Source organism: Corythoichthys intestinalis, chromosome 15, assembly GCF_030265065.1.
Source record: "Corythoichthys intestinalis isolate RoL2023-P3 chromosome 15, ASM3026506v1, whole genome shotgun sequence".
NCBI classification, from domain to species: Eukaryota; Metazoa; Chordata; class Actinopteri; order Syngnathiformes; family Syngnathidae; genus Corythoichthys; species Corythoichthys intestinalis.
In genome coordinates this window covers 22194948-22213608 of record NC_080409.1, presented here as the reverse complement: position 1 = coordinate 22213608, position 18661 = coordinate 22194948, and the positions used below count along the sequence as shown (strand labels likewise).

The window sequence follows — 18661 nt, the reverse complement described above, 5'->3', positions numbered from 1 at the left end:
AACAGGAAGCTTCAGGTTTGCCTATTTTGTAAATATTGTAAGATTTATTTTTATCTTGCATGAGAGAATATTCAATGTTGCTTTAGCCTTTTAAGGCGTTTACTGAGTGATCCTTAAACTCTAAATGTAACTCGCAACGTTAGCGTAGCATTGGCATTAGCATTAGCATGGCGAGCATCCTCCTAAACTCTCACTTGTTTACATTTTGTCATGACATCCTGGTCGCTTTAATTATTTGAAAATAATGTACTGTTCTTGCTGTGTGTGTATAATCATAAGAAAAATTGCTGCCTTCATTGGTTTGGTAGCACTAATAATTCTTGAGATCTTAGGTCATCATTGTAAATTTGAAGCTGTTGATGCAACTTTTTTTTAAATTGGTCATAATCTTTCCCATCATGCCTCTGTATTGGGACTGGAGTCAGCTCTCCTACGTTGACGTTTCCATTTGAGTGTCGCAGTATGATGGCATGCACAGGCGCGACGGAGGTATTGTTGATATATCGGGTTGACGTGAAAGCCAAATAAGCACATCGCTCCTGGTGTTTTTGTCTGAAGAAGCCTGCAGACGGGTTTATTACATTAGTAGCACATTATAGGATTGTTTTCCTCGTTTTTGTGTCACAAAGAGTGAGATAGGCACGATCGATCTCATGAAAGGTGACATTGCCTCACTCGAGATATATGTATACACACACATATATATATATATTAGGGCTGTCAAACGATTACATTTTTTTAATCGAGTTAATTACAGCTTAAAAACTAATTAATCGTAATTAATCGCAATTAATCGCAATTCAAACCATTTATAAAATATGCCATATTTTTCTGTAAATTATATATCTATTCTGTAAAATAAATTGTTGGAATGGAAAGATAAGACACAAGATGGATATATACATTCAACATACGGTACATAAGGACTGTTGTGGGCATTTCACTCTACTGTCATTTAAATCTGTCTATGCTGTCCTCACTCCGAAGCGTCTACTTTTTCCAAAGCTAGACAGCTAGTGAACGACGCCATAATAATCAGACTTCTTTCATTTTCATCTGATTTATTAATAAAATGGCCTCAAACCATTGTCCTCTTTAGACCGTCGTAAAACTACAAAAAAAAGTACACAAGCATTGCATTAGCAACAACGTTAGCTTAGCACGCTATACAAGTTCACAAAACATAAACAAAAAGCGTCTCATACAAAAAATATAACATTTCGCTTACTAACATAATATGTGCATTATTTACAACAACCATACTTACGGACAAATCTTGTCCAAGGATCATATAAGCACCACATTACAACGTAGGCGTCAGCCCGAGACGTCCTGCAGCCATATTGAACTGGCAAGACAACAATAAACCATGTCGCAAAGTGACTACAAGAGTTCGCTGTTAGACAGCACAAAAAGCCTTGCTGTAAAACTTACCAAAAGGCAGAATACTGTCTGAGCGGGAAATGTGCATTAATTGCGTCAAATATTTTAATTAATTTAAAAAATTAATTACCGCGCGTATATATATACACTGCATATGTATGTATATTATAATGTGTATGGCTGTTGCTTTATTCCAGTTTTACCCCAATTTTAAAATTTAATGTGGTGTGTCAGTAGTGCTTGGAATGAATTAGGGCATTTACGTGGAAAATTCGTCTCTTTTTACGGAATTTTCGGGTTGCGAGACTACTTTCAGGACCAATTAATGTCGTAAGTGGAGGTACCAATGTACTGCTATTGGAAATACTAAAACTCTGTTGTACAAAGGCAAAGACAGTCACCTGAGCTAAATCAAATTGGGCATGCATTTCACTGGCTGAAGATAAAACTCAATAGAAAATGCGCTAGGAGCAAGTAAAAACTGAAGGCCTAGCTAAGAATAGCATGGAATGAAAGTCTGCATTGAGTAACGTCTATACATTTCAGACTTCTGGTTATAGTCGACTCCAATGATTTGCTACTCACTATTATAAAGTCATATTTTTATTCATGATTGATCGATTCTCTCTTTACTTTTGGTCCCATAGAAAGCTGGACGCACACTGTACAGTATATACAAACGGTTGTACTTCCAACACTGCTCACCTGATTTGGAAGTAAATACCTTCAAATGAAGCCTACAGTTGAAATATATCGTTCTGGTCTTTAAATTTAAGAAGATGTGAGTTGTGTTTAAGTTTTTATGACCCCGATTGTAAAAATAAAACTTGAAGTTTGCCGATGTGTCGATTGCCAACACAATATGTGATGTTCAGACTGCCAAGCCATCGGCTTCTCTAAATAGGTTTTGTTTCTATGACAACAAGATCTTAATGCCAAGTCTAGACTTTTATTTCTGCATTTCTTTTTATTATTTACTATTTGTGATTTAGGCGCATCATGGGAGGTTGCTTCTTGGCAACTATGCAGTGTTCTGTCAAAAAGGCATATAGTACATTTGAAATGATGAAAAACAACACTTGGTTAGTTCCTTAAGGTGAATATCCTTTTTCTTTTCTTTCATGACCATAGAACAGAAATATGTAAGACCCGCATCCAACTATCATGCATTAATATTAATAATAGTGATGGCAGCAAATGACTGAATCTCACCAAGAATATTAACAAAGTGCCTAAAACCAGACATTGTGTTTGGACTAAAGAAAGTCACATTAGCACATCAATACCTACTCCAAAAAGGAATAATTCTATACATTTCATCAGAGTTGAATAGCCTTTTGAGGTCAACCTTTTACACTCCAAGAATTTTAAGAGACATGCATCATTAGCTGGAGTCGAAGCACAACCGCCTATTAACATCTCTAAGTCACTAGCTGAATGACAGGAAGCGTTAACATGGAATGATGCCAGTGTTGGCACCAAATGAACTTCCTACATTGTCAAATGCCTCATGACCATGATGAATTATTTCAAATGGGATTGAAAAGGGGTGAAAAAGAGGACACACATTTGGAAAGTAAAAGTGGAGATAGGGAAGATTTGTAGCTGATGCTTTGTTTTGACACCATCAGAACGACCCAGACCAACTCTTTCACATTTGGACTTTTTATAGGCATGGAAAACCCACAAAACATGGAAATGAATATTGTGCCTCCATTGAGGCCAGATGTTATTTTACTTAAACACAATCAGTTCCAGATTCCCATCTAATACACACACTTTACCTGGCGTGACCAATAAATTCCTGAAAGAAACGAAACCATTTGACAATACAATTTGGCACACAATCTTTCGGCAAACAAAAGTGCTTCTTGCGTTCCTCCCGCAGGAGCAGCATTCTCCAGATCTATAAATAAATGCACTATATCAGACACGCTATTGCAGCCACCAGGTGGAACATATTCTGCATCATCTTCCAGAGAACCAGTGACAAGTGTTTGGCCAGTGAAAAGGCCAAGAAGTGGATAATCCATACTCCAATCCAAAAATTGTAAGACCACCTCAGAGAAAAATAACTTATATCGGTGAAAAACTGAAGCTGAGCAGCCAGTGAAGAACATATGGGGAGCAGTGGGTGACTGATGCAGTTCAAGTGCAACTAGACATCCTATGCATCTTAACACATACACTTAAGGGTGAGTAAATGATGCGTGAGCAATCCATTGCATCATTATAACATTCAACATTATAGAGCAGCGATTCCCTGTTCTCTTCTATAGCAGCCAACTTTCACTGACGCCATTCGCCTTCTTCACATTTACGTTCAGTCAAGTGGCTTACGGGCCAGTAATTTTCTCTTCTTTTGGAAGGCAACAACCACTGCATACTTGAAAACCCACAGGGATTGTCTTCAAGACAAAGAAGCAACTGCTCCATACAATATGCACTCGGGCAGGGATAAACACTACCGGGGCCAGGCTAATGACGCACACATGCATACACACACATTCACAGGAAAGATAAAGAGAGAGTAATATAATTTGGATTTTAATGACACAAATCAAAAGGGACAGGGAAGCACACTGGTGTACTTTGTGGCACGCCCGATAACGATCAAAGGTAATTTAATTTTCATTTTATCTTGAGGAAATGATCATAAAGCACTAAAAAGATCAGTTCAAATTTCAGTGGAATGAGAAACACTTTCCAGACCCACTTGTTCCTAAAATGAAACAGAATGTTTTTTGTTTATTTGTTTTTTTTCATGAATCCATCCCTCACTGTTAGGTTTTGTGTTGGTTTTCTCTTAGTGTGACTTGTCCCTGTGATTGCCCACTGATTTCACCTGTTGTGCCTTCTCCTAGTGTATCCTCCAACCTGCATCCTCCTGCGCTCACCTGTTCCTCGTTGTCGTTACCCGTTGTCTGTGTGTGTATATAAGCTCCCAGTTTCTTTTCACTCCTTGTTGCGTCATTGTCAATGTCCAAACCTGTTCTCGCCAGTTTTCTCCAAGCCCTCGTGATCCCCTCAGTAAGTTTTTGATACCCAGCCTTTTGTTAGTAACCTGAGTTTTGTTTGCTGCTGTGTTTTTTGGGATCTCGTCATTATTTGTTGGTACTTTGTTTTTTGCTTGCTGTAATCAAATCATTTTCGCACCGTTAATCTGCCTCATGCCTTTCCCTGCATTTAGGTCCACACACCACCTGCCTGCCCGTTTCCTGACACTCACAACTCCATTGGGTTTTGCAGACAGAGGTCCAGTAGTTTATATATACTGTATACACGGGTAGTCCCCGGGTTACGACATAAACGACTTATGTGATTTCGACTTGACGACGTCAGAGTCTCACCTGCCATTTTGTCTCCAGTCGGTTTTTTTCTTTTTTAAGTCACGTAAAGGGTACCTTATTGTGCCTTACAGTATCTTATTTTTTTAATTTTGTTTTATTAATATGACTGTTCTGCCCTTTGGTGAAATGCATATTTGATTATAATGTTGACTTTTGTTATTTTGCGTACAGCCGCTAGTACTTCCGCACGTAAGAGCGCATGTGCTCACACACACAAGGAAGAGCGCATTTCCTCCAACAAAGAAGTTGTGCAGCAGAGTGAGAGAGAACGAGAGAGAGAACGAGAGAGAGAGAGAGAGAGAGAGAGAGAGAGAACGAGAGAGAGAACGAGAGAGAGAGAGAGAGAGAGAGAGAGAGAGAGAGAGAGAGAGAGAGAGAGGAAAGAATACAGCTTAGCTCGCTATTTAGCTAGGACTTCCAACGTCTTGGCAAGGACAGTACAAAGACATATACTACTTGTTTTTGAATAGTTTTTTTTTTTTTTTTTTAGATTTAGGGGGTATTCAGGTGTACTTTAAGTATTACCGTATTGGCCCGAATATAAGACGGTGTTTTTTTGCATTGAAATAAGACTGAAAAAGTGGATGTCGTCTTATATTCGTGGTCTAGACATTATACCCATTCACGACACAAGATGGCGCCAGATATCATTGAAGCGATTTTCTGTCATGACAGATCTCAGCTACTCTCAAGTTTAACAAGTTTGCATTATTTTATTGCAATGTTTTTCCTTATTCAGATTTGTTTCAAGACTACAGTTACAGTCAGACTTCACTTTGATGGTTAATGCAGTTATTGCAATTTTCTTGTTTTATCACAATAGATGGGTTTATTTACATTTCAAAAACCAGAAGCCATTCATTTACGAATGTGACTGCACTTTAGTTTACATATTTAAATATTCAGATATTAAGATTTGAATGAGACAAAATAACATGCTTTTTCGCTCAAATATATTGTTATGATCATTTGTTTCAGATGTACTGTAATTATTTTCTGTATAAAAATTAATTTGGTGTTCAAAAAGTCTTTTTTCAAATTTGAGTCTTTAAAAAGAGGGGGCCGTCTTATAATCAGGGCCGTCTAATATTTGGGCCAATACTGTGATTCTGACTTGCGTGGAAATTCGGGTTACATCGCCAGTGTAGGAATGGAACTCATTCTTAACCCGGGATCTACCTATATATGCTGTATATACGTATACTGTATATATAAGTATAATAATAAAAAAAAAAAAAAAGTGATTTCACTTTGATGTAGACAAATATTTCTTACCGTTGTAGGCAAATATACACGGCAAATAGTTAAAGGAAGAAAACCCGTAAGTTCATTTTAAAAAGATAAAAGTAATGAATATCATGTTAAAAATCAACTGTGACTGCCTATCTTGCTCCCCCAAATGTATCATTAGCTCAGAGACATAAAAAGCATCACCGAAGAACGCGCATGCGCTCCACTGGCCAACTCGGGACCAGCAGGCAAAGAATATACTGTACTTGCCCAATGTTATTTTGATCTGTCCATGAATAACCGAGGAGTAACAATTTTAAGTCGAAATTAATTAATGTAATTAATCATCTCTGAGACATTGAAAATTTTAAATCGGGCTCCGAGGATCGATGCGTATACATACATGCCTCAAATATAATATTACTCTAGTCTCTCCATGAATAACAGAGGAGTAGCAATTTTAGTTAGTGTCCTCATAAAGATGAGAAACAACGATAACCAAGTTGCAAGAACTTGGCAGCCGAAAAAAATGACCTTAAATCGGCACTGCCTTTGTACATCAAGGGAATAAATTCATTACATTAGTAACATTTCCCTCAATAAAAAATGATGGTAGCCTTAACATGTTGTTTTGTTGCACAACTCTTAATAAGACCTGTTATGGAGCATTTTTGCCCACTTCCAGTGAGCAACTGCTCCGGCTCCCTTAGGCTTGTCGGGGCCTTCATTCGACTGCTAGTGTCTTCCACAGATGTTCAATAGTATTCGGATTATGGCTCATCGAAGATCACCAAAACAGTCATATGTTTTTTCTTCAACATTCTTGTGTGTTTTTGCTGTGTTTTTTGTGCCATTATCTTATTGTGGATCCAATGACATGCAACTGAGACAAAACATTAGGCTGCACATTTCACTAAGAACAACTTGAATGACTACGGATTTGATTGTGTCCTGCAAAAACTCAAGATACCCTATGCCAGATGCGGCAAAACATCTCCAGAACATTACTCCCATCCTTGTTTTGTTCGAGGCCAGATTGATTACTTTGTTTTTGCATGTTGGCCACATGGCTCTGCTTGTCACTTTGACTGCTCCCTGTGGATATAGTATGTATAAAGTATATAGTACAAGGAGGCACGCGTGTACTCCCACATGAAAAATGTTTAATTCTCACAACAGCCTATATGGCTAAATGTCTAAATGCCCTAATCGTAGCATGTCAAATTGTGCCAAGAATTTGCAAATGGCATGGGCTTATCATAATGAAAAATGCCAGTGCTGACAGAATTATCTACATTACAGTATATCACAGTGCATATCGCAATCCATTTTATTTATTTTAGATGAGAAAAAAAGAATGTGTTGGTTTAATTATTCCGACATACCCTAACCGGCCACTACATTGGGCACACCTCCATGTCTAATCATGCCAATACAAAATGCAAAGTGTTGATCCATCTCATTATCCTCTAGATATGCTAAGAAATTCTACTTTTAACTCATTGAGTACAAAAATATTTAAAAGTGTCAATGTACCTAATGCAATACACAATACTCTAGAAGTCAAAACCTATTATTATAAAGGTGAACTTTTGTTTATTTTAACCGGTTTTGCCTAATGCTGGGTGCTATGATCTTTTAACGCCTAACCTTGTGTTAATTGTGTGACTGAGGTGAGGAAAACCTCCCCTCAGCCAAAACGATCACTCAATTTAAGTCTCAAGAAAAATGTGGTCCTTTCCTCCATAACTAATGTACTGTGCATTTAGTAATGCAACATGTGAAAGTTGATTAATGATCCACTCTCTAATAAGTGGAACCATTCAAAGTAGCAGTTAACACTCTAAAGCAATATTGACCCAATCACTCTAAAGAAGCTTGGAGAAGAAGTTGTATTGGAAACGTGCACAGGTCTCTTTGTGATGCTTTGCCAGAAAAAGCCGGGCGTGCAGTGTGTTCTGGAAAAATATGGCCGTCGTAACTTCTACAAAAGCTTCATTTCACATCCTATTGACGTTATTTGGCAGGAGAAACTACAGTGAGGAATGTCAAACTTTGAAAGCCACGTAACCTAATTCCACATTGCACCCAGCACTAGCAGTAAAGTTCAGGTACAGTTTGGAGAGTTAAATATATATATATTTTTAAATCCCCACCAGCACACAAGCACAAGGCACCGTATTTTGTTACATTAAAATGCATACTTAAAATCCTTATTTTTTCCCCCCCAAAATTGACAGTGCGCTTTAGGTACGAATTCTGGTTGCAGTTAACTCTTTGGTTAACACTGACTGCCATAGGCATCAATCCATTTGAACTTTGTTCATTTGCTGTCATCCTGCCAGTTCAAATGGATGGCTGTCTATTAGTGATAAACTAATGTAAATTATATAGGGTTTTACCAAAAGCAAAATTCTTGGCTTAAACGGAATATTGGAAACACCTGGCTGAAAAACCGGAACCGACCCCGGAAGCTCGAGAAATTTAGCTTGAAAGTTGCCGATTCTGAAACCTCATGGGCAGGGGTGGATCCACAGGGGGTGTAACAATTAGTCGATGTGGATCAATACTATATCAATTAAGCACAATTGACTGTAATTCCGTTTAGTTAAAAAAGTTTTCTTCATTAATAAAAATGATGTTTTATCAACAAAATTGTCATACACATAAAAACTACCGTAATTTTCAGACTATAAGCCGCTACTTTTTTCCTTCATTTTGATACCTCTGGCTTATAGTCCAGTGCGGCTTATTTGTTGATTTTTTTAGGTAACAATTTATTTGACAGCTGTGTCATAAGACTGTCATAAGATCATCAAAATTATGACATGACACTATCATGGACATTACTGAATGCTTATGTCATTAAGTGTCATTTGGCAAATTATGTCACTAACTCAATTTTGGTCCATCTTGGATCTTTTGCATCCATTCAAAAGTGAGATCATTTGCCGGATAACACTTAATGACATCTGTTATATGCATTCATGAATGCTCAGGACAGAGACATGTCATAATTATGATTGTGTAATAACAGCCTTATGGCACCAGTGTCAAATAAAGTGTTAGCAAATACCATAACTAGCAATTGATGAAACAATTGGAACAGTAACTGAAGAAATATTTAGCACAGAACATGATTTTTGATTTTTATTTACATCTGTAGTGCTGCAATGCATGCTAAGAGGCATGTTGGATGACAACAGTCAACAGCAGGTGGCAGCAGAGGTTGACCGTCTCCCCCAAGGGAGCAGTGGTGGCCAAATGAAGCTTCTTGAAGCAATAAAGCTTTGCACTAATTAGTTCAAAGTTTAATGATGGTTCATTTGGTCTTATGACAGTCGGTCGTATGATGCCGCTGTCAAATAAGGTTGTACCGGTTAATATGTTTTGGTGTAAATATCCCATGATACAGTGAGGACAGCTGCGGCTTATAGTCCAGTGCGGCTTATCTATGAACAAATGCCATTTTCGTGCCAAATTTGGTGGGCTGCGGCTTATAGTCAGGTGCGCCTTATAGTGCGAAAATTAGGGTAATTGTATTTTTTATTTCTTTAGGTAAATTGGAGCTGATTGGGTTAAATGTGAGATGTATCAAAGAGTCGATAATGTATTAAATAGAGATGAACGATAATTATCGGTCCGTTAATTATCGGTCCGATATTAGGAATTATGACGTCATCCCAACAAATCCAATAACAATATACTGTATATTATCGGGCCTATTAATATTAATTTTGGCACGGTGTCGGTGGATTGGGATGTGTGCGTTTGTTTCAACTCCTGTTTTGCCAGTATGCAAAGTTTTGTTACTGTTCTAGAGGCCATATTTTTCCATCACTAAGTGATAAACTTTACTATGGCAATTAGCAAATGTTTGCAGTGTTATGTTTACAAGTTCTTGAGAGGCCTCGTGGTTATTGATAGCTTTGCTGTCCTATAATTGCCAGATTAAGAAAGTTGTTTCATGGACCAAGACCACAAAAGTCTCCTTTCCTGTTGCACCGAATGTTTTATGTGCTGACAAAGCACAATATTCAAATCCACCACTAGTATTTTTTTACCTACAGGTGTTCAAAAACTCAGGTGAATATACATTTAAAAATTATATATATAATTATCGGTTATTGTATCGGTATCTGCTTTGAGGAACAGGAATTTATCGATATCGGTATCAGTTTTAAAAAATGGATATCGTGCACCCCTAGTATTAAACCATCGTGAAATATTTGCCTCCGCTCAAAAAATTCCTGCACCCCTCTCGCCACCAATATTTTTCTAGATCCGCCCCTTCCCACTTGAGGGTCCGTTCCCGGCGGCAGTGAGCGCTAGCATCGTCACAGCATTCTGTTCGGTGGACATAGACACATGTCATGGCCTAAGAAACCTGTACAAATCCACTTTCTTGGAAGTTTGGGACACTAGAAAAATGTTAGAGCCTCCATTTGTTGAGCTAAATGAGATCTCGATATACGTTTGGTGGAATATACCTTTGTAGCTCACAACAACAACAAAAAACTATTTTGTTCTCGCCGAAACTAGTAAAGCTCTTTACTAGGTTATTACAATCTCTCCTGCTCCTTAAAATAAGACTAAATGAGGTGTTTTCTTGTGCAACAGGTGGAACCGTGGAATCGAGCGAGAGCCAGGTCAGTGGGCCGAATTCTAGCTGTGACAAAGCCGAGCAAAGTAGTTCCCGGCCGGATTAAACGGCAGAGCGGGTGAGGGAGTCACAGAAAAAAATGTGACAAAAAGAGGAAGAAGTCGTGCCATGTACAAGTATTGTACTAAACCACAGCAAATGCACATGTATGCATTTAAATACTATTTTTATACTGTTCGCTTGATTAAACTCCAAACTACTCACGCACGGATTCAAATGCACTGTATTGAAATGGTACAACAATGGAAAGCAACTTTAGAACGAGCTTATAGCGTCAATGAAACAAATTTATTTTACTTTCCTTCATTTAATCATGTATATATTTTTTTGATACCTCAAAATATTTCCAAACCGCATAAATTTTGGCAGTGAGCCATTAGCGTTGCTTTTCATCACGTTTTCATTACGTCATTCAGTGTTGATTTCGTCAACAGAAATATTTCGTCAACAATTTTTGTCATGACGATGATGTCACAATGACGAGCTAAATATGTGTCTTGGGAGACTAAAACATAACGAGATGGTTGCCAGTTGTCGTCTGACAAGACGAGAACAAGACGAAAATTTGCCATAGTTTCTGTCATAAGTTCACAATGTGTGATATTTTAGTATCGTACGTGTAGTGAGCGCGCATCTTAATAGTCTTCCCTTTTATTCATTTATTAATTTACTCCTGGACTAAAACTTTTGAAGTTTATAGACGAAAACATCTTGAGAATTGTCGACTAAAACTAGACGAAATTTGTCTGAGTTTTCGTTGACTTAAACTAGACAAAGACGAACACATTTTGAAATAACTAAAATATGACTAAGACTAATAAGTATTTTCGTCCAAAAGACTAAGACACTTAGACAAAAATTTAAATGGCTGCCAAAAACAACACCGATGTCATCACAAGAGGACTACGGTTCTTCACACTTTTCGGTGGTAAACTTTCGGTCTTTTCACCAAAAACTGAAAATGCGGCCGACGGTTTTCGGCACCGAATTTTCGGTCGCATCTTTAAAATTACATAATTCTGTACTGAAAAGAGCCACATGATTGGACAATTATCAATTATAATGGCAACCAATGAGTTCCACCATGCAATAATGATGAAATTTTCTAAAAAACGCTGACATGCTTTCATCCAACTGTTAAGTTTTAAACTAGCAATGTTGCTTCTGTCGCTGCCACCTGGTTCCTGCATGCCCACCATTTGTTTTTGGTCTGTGACCAAGCAAAAACAGGTCTGAGGGCACAGGAGAGCCTTGTCACGCCACACAGCAGCTGCCTCTCCGAAGCGCCAGAGGGAAGGAGGGACCACAGCCAATCCCGGCAGTGACCCAACACGGCCATGAATTAAAAGAGTGCAAAGACACACTGAGACACAGCCATGAAAGTGACACAAGGTGTCTTTATGAAGCTAAGGTCCCGTCACATTTGACAAACTGTCATAAGCAATATCAACCTATGGTATGCAGCCCACCCCCCAATGTTAACTTGGTTCTAGCTCACCCATGACCCAAATAAGGTAACGCACTTTAAAAATCGATCGATTGAGTTGTATTGTAGTACAAATGGAAAACAGAGTTTTGTTCTCCTAAGTCCTAAACAAGCAATAGTACAGAACACGTTACATTTTTCCTATTCCCTGCAATGAAAAGTTGTAAAGGGGTTGTAAAGACAAGTGTTTATTTTTTTGTGCTCTTTTCTACGCCACAATATTGTTTGGAACTTTATGTCTACAAATCAAATGTTTGAGCGCTTCTTGAGTATTCTTGAGGGTATTCAGGGCCACTTGCAGCAAACTAAATAAGTGTGCTGGATAAAATTAGTCTGTCAAATGGAAGGAGAGTGGAGGAATTATTCAATCACACCGAAAACATTACAAATTCCAACAATACAGAACAGGTTTTCTTGTTTACCCAATTTATGCAAACATTACCTGGTTGTACCAACGGCAAGAATACAGTGCAAGAGGAATTCATTTTCTTTTGGTTGGAAACATCATCATGTAACAGCTATTCCAAGTAATGTCTATGTTCTGTAATTCAACATCTCAGTTGCTTTACTTGCTGTTCTGAGTAAAATCTGTGCATGAGCTGTCCAGTGTTAGTGAAAATTAGATTATTGTAAAGCAGGGTTGGGGCCCATGCCTTGAATTTTGTTAGCATCCAAGCCCTTCCCTCCCATAAAAAAAGCTCAATGACTTTATTAGCGATTAGTTGAGGTTCATTTAACTTACGGTAGGGTTAACTTAAAAAAAAAAAATTGAAGTCATACGAGTCCTTGTCAGTCTTAAATCATTTGTAATTTGTAAATATATCTTCGAAAGACTATGAATGGTGTAATAGTAAATCTAATTTGCATCAAGGTTTCTTTGGATACTCACAGATGTAAAGTCAGTCAGTCTGAATGCACGATTTTGGCCTATAACCACCACGTAGACATACCTAACTGAGGAGACACAGACATAAAGTCTGCTCTGAGTATTTGTCACTCTACACATGAGGTTTGTCACATCATGGCTCCCTTAGAGAAAAAAACAACACACAGCTTGGGTCCAGACCAATGCATCATACAACTGGCACAAGTTGAAAGACAGCGAGTGAGCAGCTGCTGATGGGAAAAAGGAAGGCGGTTTGTATCATTGGTTGGGTCAGTATCCAGAATTGCTTATAATTGTGGCCGAACAGCAGCTGACGAAGATCATAGTTAGACACAGTGGATCACTGTGATAATTTCAACCTACTAACAGCCAATTTAGTAATAATCCATTCTGACATATCATTGGCAATCGTTATTTTGAATACAAAGAATTATTAACAAAAGTAAAACTGTTTTGATTAAACGAGATGTTATTTCTTAAAACAATATGTTCACAGGTTACCTCATTGGCTGAGTCCGAAGTGCTGTCTTCAGATCTTCCACCACCTTGTTCCTCATTTCCATTTCTTCCTCATCAAAGGCAAACAGGGTTTGCATCTGGTGAGAAAATTGGGGAAAAAAGCTGATTAAGATCTGGTGAATCATTTACAACATGTCTTTATTAGGATCAGCACATATAAACAAAGCTTCTTTTTGCAAGATGTTTAAATCACAGATGACTCGCTGAAATCAAAATGCCAAAAGACCATAAAAATCCCCCTCAGCACCCCAATGAAAATCGCACACCACACACCACACCACACACACGTGGTAGTGTAAAGACATTGCAATGGAACATCACCATTGCATGCCATAATATCAAAAATACTTCTGTGCTAAAATCTACCAGGAGCACACGTTCTTCAGTTTAACATCCAGTCTTTTTCCACTGAAGTTCCATAGTAAGTGCAAGGGTTCAAGATTGTTTTACCAATAAGTCACAGTGGCTGCCTATTAATTTGACTGAAGAGATATATATTTAAAAGAGGTTTCCATTTTCTTAAACATAACACTTAAACAGGACGTCTAGATGTAAGGTCTGTTTAAATATTCCACACCGAGAAAGGACAAATGAACTAACAATAGCTGCCTATCTGAGGAACCTCCACATGTTTGACTACTTTGACTCTGCTTGTATGTCCAATGTGTGAATGTTTAATCGTGAAACAGCTCAGTCAAAACAACCGTTGTGTCGACTTCGCCCTCCATCCAGATGGTTGAAAGACTCTAAGCCAAGAAGCTTTGGCAAGGAAAACTTTGTGAGTCAAGGGGAAGTTGGACACACAAATGTCGGGCAGACGAACTGCATGCAAGTTCATCCTGTGCAGTCTTGCCAAACATTTCTACATCTGTTATTTGTAAGAGCATTATAACCTGGGTCCAGTCTGCACATGGGGAGATTATTAAAACATGCTGGTACATCAGCATAGGGTATTCCCTTGAATGAGATTTTAGTTGCCCCCCGTTTAAGCCAGACAGATGCCCTTAAGCATTGATGCCTGATAACTAATTAAACAATTTAATTAAACAGTTATTAAATAGTTCAATTAATCAAATTCTTAAATTAAATCCTGCATGTGTAAAAAAAAATGTGCTTACAAAGTCTACAGATTCACAGTAATTATTTTCAAATTAACAGAAATTACATGTGTTAGTTGAAGAGCCTTTTTGGGTGACAGATGAAATGTTCACAACAACCAAGAAGCCCTATGAGGGTAAAAATATGGTATATCAATTATTTTAATGTTTGACTCTCAGACACAATTTGTATGTACCGTAATTCAACAACACTGTGTTGATTGATGCTTGTACTTCGCTAGTGTAAAAAAAAAAAAAAAAAAAAAAAAGATCACTTAGCATTAAAGTAATTAATTTTGAAATCAAGAGATACCCGCTGCTTCTGTTGCCGACCAAGTTCATCTCTTTTCAATTGGGTAAGCCATTTAAATGGAACCTCGGACTTGAAGACTTATAGGCTGTAATACGCCACAATTGTTCTCTTTTACTAAAATATGTTATTAGAAGCACATGAAATATTGCCATTGATCTAAAAATCTATAATATTTAGTACATGTTTTGACCTACTGAGGGCGCCATGTTTTGTGCGCACAATGGAGGCTCGGGGTGATGATGTAGATTGTCACTATCACTAGACGAACACTACCGGGTTACTCCAATTCCTTCTACGCGGCGAGACGTCCAACACATGCGTACATCGGTTATAAGAAGGGTTGGGTATCGGGCATCAATGGGATCCGGTTCTAACACTCCAATGCTCCAGGAACCGTTCAAAATGTTAAAATTGAACGGTTTCGATGACCTGATCACTGAGCGGAAAAAAATTTCTGCCGAAAACCACGAAGGAGAAGCCACAAGAAGCGTGTGTTTGTGCATTGCAACTTGATTACAACCATGTACACAGTGCGGCGGCGCTCAAAAGTCAACTTTACAAAAAAAAATGGCCAGTCAGCTCAGTGTAACATTTGCAACACAAATATATCATGTAAAGGTGGCTGCACGACCAAGATGATTAAACACTTAGGGCTTGACAGGCAAGTGCCAAGTGCAAAGCTGAGTGCCGCGTATTTGACATGCTGCGGCGTCAGAACAACGTAAGTAAAATAATAAATTACGTCAGTCTTCTTCTGTCCCCGCCACCCGACCCCGGATTTAGCAATAGATGATGGATGGATGGACGGACGGACGGACGGACGGACAGACGGACGGATGGACGGATGGAATAGTACGAGAATAAGTCGTATTATTATGTTGGGCTACGGTAGATATCACATGTATATAGAACTAGTTGCGAAATGACAGACTCGGCGGCATTAGCACATCTATAGAGAACTAGATGCGAAATGACAGACTCGCCGGTGTTAGTTAACAGCCGCCATCTTAAAGCAGTCGACTTCTCAGGTCTATATAGCCTATACAAGCAGCTACATACTTTACATAGTGTGTTGCCGCCTCAGTTAAAATCAAAAGTATTAAAAGATCTTCAAAGTATAATCAATGGAAGAATTTATACTAATGCTTCGTCGTAGCTCCCAGCTAAGGTACATGAATGGCAATAGAATATGTGTAAATGTTTTCTCCATGGCCTTTTGAAAAATACACATCTTTGCGAAAGTGCAGTCCTGTGGAAAGATACTAAAATCACATTCAAGTTCAAAGACTGATATTTATATACAAGTTAAAAATAGATCTGTGCGAGGTTCTTATAACTTAAAAAAATCATCAAGAAGTTAAGACAGTTGCAATTTGCAATTTTTTCACCATGCCTCTTAAAAGAATCGGAATCGAGAATCGTTCGGGACCAGAATCGAAACGTGGAGTCAGAATTGGAACCTGAATCGTTCAATTTCTAACGACGCCCAACCCTAGTTATAAGCGGCGAGTACTTACTATTTTGTGTTTTATTGAGTCGAACTACTAGTTAAACTAATTTTACAAATTGTATAAAAACAAAATCATCAAGAGAGGTTTCAATATCAAATTATTTAACTCATAGTAACGTTTATCTTTTAAGAACTACAAATCTTTCCATCCGTGGATCCCTTGAAAGTACACTAGAACTAAAACTACACAATTACGTGCATACGGTGAAGAAAAAGCACTGGCTGGTTCAGGCTATAGATAACACTAGTGCAAACCAAACCAGTTTAATCTGGTGGTAAAAGAGTCTCTGAAGTTAAGTTCTCTGGTAGGTGTCCCATCTTGCGCTTTCCTTTATGAATAGTTGAACTATATACCTGAATGAGGATCAAATATGGGATGTCTGCATGAGTCTTGTATCATTTGGGTTGGTGGCCAGTGCGCCCCCCCCCCCCTTTTTTTTTTTTTTTTTTAGCAATTTTGAGTGCATTTTCATTTTCAGATCAATCGATTAAAAAATATAAACTCGCTCTTCCACTGCCTAAAATGGACCCTTCCACTAAATTTGATGACCATGTGAGTAATAATCCCTGAACATAGCTCAGACAGTCATATTCCGGTGGATTGCAGTACGATGTAAAAGCTTTTTTTTTTTTTTTTTTTTTTTTTAATTCTCATAGTCTTTAAGTGGAAGCTCTGGGAAAGTTTTAACATAAAGGTGAAAACAAGCACTTGCTGATTCAGGCTATTTTTAACATGAAAAGACATTTTCCAACTTTCACGACAGTCCTGATGCTAAACGTACCAACTTTGACACAGCAGGGCCCCTGAAAGCCTTCTCAAAGTCACGACAAAAATATTCGAATCACGGATTTCCGAGATGTGACGTGGTTTCATGAATGGACACCAAAATACTGTGTCGTTCGGTAATCTTGCCGGGACTTGAAGCAAAAATGAGCTCATCCAGTAACTCTGCTACTGTGCAAGGAGTTCTCCCTAGTGAGCTCTAACATGAGCCAAGACGTGAAGTCATTGCCGAACAAATCAACTCCAAATTATTTAAACACTCTCTTGACAAGATGCTGTAAGGAGTACTGTGGAGGAGGAAATAACGGTAGTGAATGAAAAAATAGACTGCGGAAGGGAGAAAATGGCACAGGCGAGGGAGTTACCATAAATTTTGAACAAGTAACTCCTTGTTCAAAATGAGGTGAGAACTTAATGTCTGTCCTTGTGGTTAGTTTTACTTATTAATGCTATTTTTGTTTTGTTTTAAAGCCATTTTTCCCCAAGTCTGTAATTCTGGCATCTTTGCCAACTCTTTGGCAATGACTGATGTCCAGTTAGTTTAAACTTTCAGTGCCATTGACAGCGCTAGACTGTTCATTCGCTCCCTCCCAGTCAAAACGGATTGGCAGTCAATAAGTTCAAAATTGCCCGAATATTTTTTTCTAATCAGTTAATCTATGTATGGGTCTCTAGTTGATGGGTACATGGGGTGATTTGGTCAGTGGCCTAATATACAATGAGACACAATAACTATCGCAGCAGTGATGCTTAAAATAATACAGCAAGCATGGCTGACTTGTTGTTTTCACTGGCAGCCAAAAAAAATCACGGCTAGAACTAATGAGCAGTTCCATCTTGGCTTCCCTCACATCTCCGACAGCTATTCCCACTGACTTGTTGCTTGTAAAACTGGCCTGTTTGTCATCACAGTGTGGGAGAATGGTGGGGTCGCACTGAAGGAATTTGGTCATGTAGGAAGGGGGCATGACCAAGAAAAAAAAAAAAGAAGAAAAATAAACAATAAGATCATACTTGGATCAGGAGGAGATCGGGGATGCAGGGGCACAGCTGAGATTTATCAAGACTATCATTTATTCAGGAAGTGTATTGATATGGACTTACAGCAGCCATGGAGTTGATTCGGTCAATGTAGTAGTCCGGCCAGCTTGTAGCTAGCTTGTTTGGGTCCTCTTGTTCCTATTCAGAGACACAAAAACAAACTGTCAAATGTTTATACTGTACATTTAAGCACTGAAAAGTCAAATAAATGTCTGAAATCAGGTCCGAAATCAGGTTTTACCTAGAAGTGAGTACCTATTTAATGGAACCAGAAGGCCTCCTATGTTATGTTTTATTTATTTGAAAGTTTTCTTTAAAATTGTAAGAGTCTTAGTTGTTGCTCAAACCTTAAAGGAGGCAACCAATTCCTTAGTGAGATTAATATTATAGAAAATATAA

At 38.2% G+C, this 18661-nt stretch overlaps 1 protein-coding gene across 4 annotated transcripts in view; it reads right to left on the bottom strand.

The window, feature by feature from the left end:
• The window catches only part of daam2 (dishevelled associated activator of morphogenesis 2), a 153987-nt gene that overhangs the window by 48537 nt on the left and 86789 nt on the right, over positions 1 to 18661 (bottom strand). For all 4 annotated transcript variants that reach the window (XM_057859782.1, XM_057859786.1, XM_057859784.1 and 1 more), the window contains exons 4-5: positions 18326 to 18400; positions 13500 to 13594 (exon numbers count right to left, since the gene is read on the bottom strand). In XM_057859782.1, coding sequence (XP_057715765.1) covers positions 13500 to 13594; positions 18326 to 18400 — 170 coding nt within the window. The remainder of the gene's footprint in view (positions 1 to 13499; positions 13595 to 18325; positions 18401 to 18661) is intronic.